Source organism: Cupressus sempervirens, chromosome 1 (genome assembly GCF_028749045.1).
Source record: "Cupressus sempervirens isolate cs-2001-9-10 chromosome 1, ASM2874904v1, whole genome shotgun sequence".
NCBI lineage: Eukaryota > Viridiplantae > Streptophyta > Pinopsida > Cupressales > Cupressaceae > Cupressus > Cupressus sempervirens.
In genome coordinates, this window is record NC_143118.1 from 778,340,575 (window position 1) to 778,347,007 (window position 6,433).

Below are 6,433 nucleotides of genomic sequence, written 5' to 3' on the forward strand. Positions count from 1 at the left end.
TTTATACAAGACATAAATATATTCTTCATATAATTTCTATGAATCAAAATATATCTCATTTAATCAACTCACAAAATAATGAAATAAAAAAATAACATTAACATAATGATTATGCAAAGTCAAATGTCCATTAGGCATGGAGCTAATGCTTATATGAATTAATAAGATTTTATAACAATACAAATAAATCAAAGTAATATATTTATATATATTACATATGCATAGGAAGGCAATGCCAATCAATGTTTATAAATATATAATATCTTTTTGAACAAATTACTATAATATCTTTATATTCAAATTATTACCCTATTATTGTGCTTGTCGTAGGTGAGCTCCATAATGGACGAGGACATTTTAGGAGATTATTTATAAATATAAACATGTAACATTGCGATTAAACATAATTGCTTTCATATATAAATATAAATATGTACACTTCAAACATTTAAATTTATTTTTTTTCTTCAAAAAAAAAATCTAAAAATAAGCTTATAATTTTTTCACAAATTTATACATAAAACATATATTATTTACATTTACTATTTTTAGAAGAAAATATAAGTTAAAATTCTAAGTTTAAGACAATTTTTTTTAAAAAATATTTATTTTAATAGTTACAAAATTGATTCTAACTAATAATAATTTTGTCTCTAAATGTGTTCAATTCATTAACTGAATACAATTAAATTTTAAAACATATATTTCTATAATTACAAAACCTATTTTAGCAATTCTATGATTAAATATAAAACTTTACATTTGTAAAATGTACTAGATAATTTTCAATAAAATATTCTAAATATACAAATTAAAAAATTTTATATTTTAATGATTTTATAATTTATACTAACATTTATTAATGAATCTCAAAAAGCTATTTCTATACTATAATATAAAATTCAAATTATATTTCAAATACTTTTTAGAGTTTGAGGGCAAGGAAACTATATCTACTAGTAAGTTTAAAGGAGTTGAAGGACATCTCTAGTTAAAATTACATTAGAAATGTTTTGATATGCCTTCTGAGTGAGGTGGATAGAATCAAAGAAGAGATACTTGGAAGCATCAGGGCATGTAAAGGGAGTCAGTTTGTTGCATAGCAAGACAGCTTCTACGGTACCCGTCCCACAGCAACCCCTTGCAATAACGTCCAACCCTGCCATTTACCATAGCAGTATTGCAAGATTAGACATAATTCTGCCTATATATTAATTTATAGTAAAACATCTAGGCTTAATAACATTTGTATTGTGACTAATCATGGAAATACAAATACCATATTTGCTAGGATTTGCAATGAAGTCAGAAACCAGATTGTTGTAATCGAGATAAGCCATTTGAAGCCCAGAAAATGAAGATTTGAGTCCATCAATCATGGCATTTAATCCTGAATTGAACTTATCTGCAGCCTGATTTATCTCTGCATCACATGTTCCCTTGTTCCAAAGATTTGTAAGTGTTCTTTCTATTGGTAGACATCCCAATGGTGGAACATTGATAAAACCAATTCTAGTGGCACCCAGATTGTATAGTTCCTACAAAATTCAGAATCACTCGTAATTCCCTGCAAATATGCTTGGAAACAACTAAGTTGAAAGAGCAAAGACAGATTACAACCATACCTTGATATAAACTGCATATACATCCAAGAGGAAATCGGTATACTCTTGAACAGTGAATTGAAGTCGCCGAATTGGGAATAGGAAGTAATTGGCAATAAAGTCATTGGTGCCTACTGAAATGAAAAACATTGCCTCTTTTATTATGCTGCTGGCCTCTTCCTCTCCCACCAATCCTACTATTCTCTTTCTATACTCTTTAAAATATTCAATTTGTTTCCAAAATGGTATCACCTCCTGCAACATATAAATCCATCTTATAAGAATATCATGATAGAAAAGATTATGGACATGTATTGTTGTACACATGCATTTCAAGGTCATATGAAACATTGTAATTTATGTTTGTGTGTCTACCAATAAGTGGGCAGTGAGATTGTCTAAGCCTGAACCAGATGATGCAAAACAGACACCAGTTAGCAAGTCTTGGGGCTTGAGCTTAGGATCCAAATATGGAGGCAGTAATTCCTTGATTCCAAGACCCTCAACTGAAATGAAATGGTAGACTGGTCATCAGCATCATGAGATTTGAAAATGGGTAAGGAATAAATCAATCCAAAACAAACCGAAAAAAACAAGGCTTTGCAACTTCAAATACCAATTTTACTTAACAAACAACACATGATGTGTTGAAGTTTCAAAATCATGCATAACCAAGCTGTTTCTTTCGTCAAAGGCAATGTACAATACCCATTTATTAGCTAAGAATGAACAAACATATAATAGCTTAGAGCTTTTAAATGTTATTGGCAAAGTAATTATAATAGAAACATGAAGATATGGCATATATGGGTTACCAAAGTAGTCAGACATGAGCTTTCCATTGGATAACCTTCCTGTGGCAATGTGATCTTTAAAATCTCTTCCATATGGAGGAAAATCACCAGAGATTATTGTACAAATAAAATCATTATTTCCTGTATCTCCATAGGAGTCTCCAAACATAAAAACAGCAGCAGGCACTTTCTGTCCTTCAACAAACAAAAAATAATCACATCTTTGAGCTATTATGAATATCAAACTAAAAAGCACAGAGGCCAAAGTCAGAGACTCTGCCCTAAATTTCATGATCCTAAGCAACCCTTGAATTGCAGTACAAGATTTAAGCTCAAGTGTTTTGAAGGTAAACCAGCATAAAGGCCTCAATGATTATAGTTTTCATGAGGTTTGGTTCTATACACTTTATCCTTTACCTAACTTGAGGTAAACCCATGGTGTAGTCGTTGACAAATAAGGAAGAGGAGGTACACGTATATACTCAACATTATCAACATGTGATGGATATTTCTAGGGGAATTTTTTCTTTATTTTTATATATGCAACATTATCAAATTGTAATGGATATTTCTAGACATGGCAGTAATGAATATGTGTTGATTCCCAGATTAGGTGAAGTACCGACCACACTTTCCTAATATGGAGACGGCTTAAATTGTATTAGATATTGCGTTTCATGTTTTTATTAGTCCTTGACTTATGGCAATAAACCACAGGCAAGTTATTTTGTGTACACCACTTTTAGCATTACATTATTTGTTTGATATATAATATTATTATTGTTACGATTTGTTTAGACGTCTTGAAGCTACTAAAGAAATAGACATTGTGAAATCGTGCTCAAAATAAGCTCTTTTAAGCAGTTTAGGTATGGATGGATTGACCCAGGCTTGGAGTTTGGTGGTCACCCTTGTCTATTATATGATTTTCATATGACGGTTTGGTCAATTTTAAACATATCATTTTAAGTTTTATAAGAAATATCAATTGTCAAACTGTAAAACGTATCATAAATTAGTAATAGCTTAAATCAACTAACAAGTTGTTAAATTTATAAATTAGAAATATATGCAAAAATCTAGATTCACTAATTATATGTTGTGGAACAATGTTGCTTGCGGGATGGAGCAAGATTATCTGTGAGTCTGATTCCCAAGTGGTGGTGAACTTGTTTTCCTCATAGGAGCTTGAAAATGTTAGTTGGCACCTAGCCACTGTTGTTAATCAGACTATTCTCTTTTGTAATGGAACAGAGCTGCTGACTGTTTAGCCAAATGAGCTTCTAGTCATGCTCTGGGCTGGAATATTATGGATAGGGGGCAACGTCTTTTGAGATGGTGCAAGAATTTGATGAACTTGTTGCTCAGGATCGAACTCTACTTGTTGTATTTCTTTCTGTCTTAATAAATTTTTACCCCTCTATTTTCCCAAAAAAATTAAAATTTATATATTCACTTTTTTGCATGTCAATCTAGTTGTCATATACAATTCAAAAGCTTAAAAACGGCCATTAGGGTCATCAAATTCAGGCTTGGATCGACCTTTATTTTTTTCTTTATTTTTTAGTGTGTTGAAATTCAAATACCAATTTATGTGGCTATCACAATTGTTCTATTCGTATAAATTTTAAAGCAACCTCCTATTGTTGACCATATGCTCGACCAAACTGTTTTAGTTATTATTTGGGTATTATAACAGAATAGACATCAGAATGGTAGATTTAATTTTTTTTTGTTTTATAAATTTTTTTAAGTCTATCAATGTATACATGACTTGTAGTACATTATACATTGTTGTTAATAATTGTCAATAAATAAGGCATTCAATTATTTATTCAATTATTTGTTAAATGTATATGGATCCTAAATCATACATTTTGTCTATGAACCAGACAAAAAAAAACTCTATGGATAATTTCTTTTAACAAAATATTATACAAGTAACATGTAAATTATATATTTTAATTGACAAACTAAAATTTGACACATTATTATATAATTAACTAGTAACTTTTATTTTTTTTCAATGAACAAAAAATAGTTCATTGAAATAACTCTTAAAAAGTTTTACAACTTATATCAACAAACACAAAAATCAACTAACACAAATATACACTGCAAGTGTTTTGTCAATGAATATAGAAATCAACTATTTCTTACACACATGGATGACAAATTGTAACTTTTTCTTTTGGGTCAGTCAGTAGCCATGTAACTCATTTGTTTTCTTATTTCTCTTCTCAAGTTTTGACTTTAAATAGATCTATTCATATTGATAGATTTGTTTCACCTAACATAAGATTTATTTGGATTCTTTAGAAAAAAAATAGATCTATTCATACTGGTAGATTTGTTTCACCTAACTTAAGATTAATTTGGATTCTTTGAAAATCTTATTTATCTTTGGGGAATGAATATTTTTTTTATTTCAATGTAGATGACATTCTATTTTGTGGAAAGTGTTTAACCATTATTTCTGAAAAAGCTAAAAATAAATATAATAATCAGAAATAAAATAATAGTATGCATCATTTTCACATATATCAATTATTATTTTTATAAAAAGAATTAATAGAAGGTTTATATTCATTAAGTTGTTTTTAACTATCTCATACAGGAGAACTTTAGGTTGCACCTCAAAGAAAACATCTATTCTATCAAAATTATTCTAAATATATTTGCAAGCTTCATTCCTCGTGATGTGGATATCTTGCATTCAATAAGACGTAATCACTTTTAAAATATATTTCGTCTTAATCAACAAGCGATTCAACCACGCTGCAAAAGATACAAAATACTGTTGAAAGCTAAAACGTTGCAAACCGCTCAATCAGATGATGTTTTGCAAGATAAGACTTTTGCACACCACACAAAATAAGCGAATCTCATGCAGATAAAAGAGACTTTGGATATAATAAAAGGACTAACAGTTCTCCGTAGCTCTCAGATTTCAACGTAATGCAAATAAAAAAAAGCATGGAATAGTATGGGTGAAGCGATCCAAAGTAGTCATAAGATTGTTCTTATTTTACAAACAAGTTGTTTATACCAAAATGGCTGTTGTTCTTCATGCAGTATCTCGCTGCCGAGTTTCTTCACTTCTGCTGCGCGCTTTATTCACTCACTTGTGAAGATAATAACTATAATTTTTTTCAATAAATTGTAATTAAATAATTCGCAAGCAAATCAAAAAATTCTGAATGTTGATATATGATATAATAAATACAATGCTTGTATACATGAGAAATTATAAATGTTATAATAACTAGCTTATATATATATAAACTAAGCTGATAGATATCTTTTTGGAGGCGCCTATTGCACTTAGTGAGATTATAAATAGATGCCTTAAGAAAGATATCTCTCCACTTTTTATATATATAAGCTATTATTTTTAAAATTATAATTTGTTATACTTCAGTATACATTTTATATATTAATTTTAAAAATTTGCATAGAAAATAAAATAAAAGTAATTTAAAAAGATATTTTAAAATCATATAGATAATTATTTAATGTTATAAAATTCAAAGAAATGTTATACATTATATCGCTAAGCAATTTGAGCACATTGAAGCAATATTTTTTTTTTATACAAACATGTGTAATAAAGAAATAATGGCATAATCCATCGGAATACTTAATAGTGTAATAGTTCATAGTTATTTCAAAATTGGGTATAACAAAAAATAGTATTGTTCAAAATGTTGACAATACATTGACAAATATTATGTAGAATATTTTTACTTGTTCAACCATTGATGGACTGGTAATAACTCTACATTTCCATGAAGAATTTTTTGTACTTTAATTGACAGAGTAGACTTTACGTGAAATAATGTAGGTATGCCATAATTTGTATGAAATAGCCTGAAAGATGGAATGACTTGGTGTATTGTGAATGTGATTGTGTAACCAAATTTAAGAGTAGCTATCAACCATTCTTCGAATGGACCTTTGTGATAGCTAATTTTAGATTCTCCTTTAAGAAATTTCATAAAGTTTATATTGAGCTCATTAGAGAGAGTGTGCTTC

At 28.9% G+C, this 6,433-nt stretch overlaps 1 protein-coding gene across 1 annotated transcript; it reads right to left on the reverse strand.

The window, feature by feature from the left end:
* Positions 1–880: 880 nt before the first annotated feature.
* On the reverse strand, positions 881–2,774 carry LOC149580185 (GDSL esterase/lipase At4g26790-like). Its single transcript, XM_089813088.1, has 5 exons — positions 2,420–2,774; positions 1,980–2,110; positions 1,626–1,859; positions 1,280–1,538; positions 881–1,159 (listed from the first exon to the last, which is right to left on the reverse strand). Exons 1-5 carry the CDS (start codon positions 2,688–2,690, stop codon positions 966–968), a joined length of 1,089 nt encoding a protein of 362 aa, XP_089669214.1. The 5' UTR covers positions 2,691–2,774; the 3' UTR covers positions 881–965.
* Positions 2,775–6,433: the final 3,659 nt, after the last annotated feature.

Bases quoted from the DNA above. Each gene is read 5' to 3' on its own strand.
- LOC149580185 (XM_089813088.1), bottom strand. From the start codon at position 2,690: ATGAAATTTAGGGCAGAGTCTCTGACTTTGGCCTCTGTGCTTTTTAGT. The intron at 2,111-2,419 runs GTAACCCATATA...ATTTCATTTCAG, and splicing joins GCTCATGTCTGACTACTTTG to TTGAGGGTCTTGGAATCAAG. The intron at 1,539-1,625 runs GTATGGTTGTAA...TGAATTTTGTAG, and splicing joins TATATGCAGTTTATATCAAG to GAACTATACAATCTGGGTGC.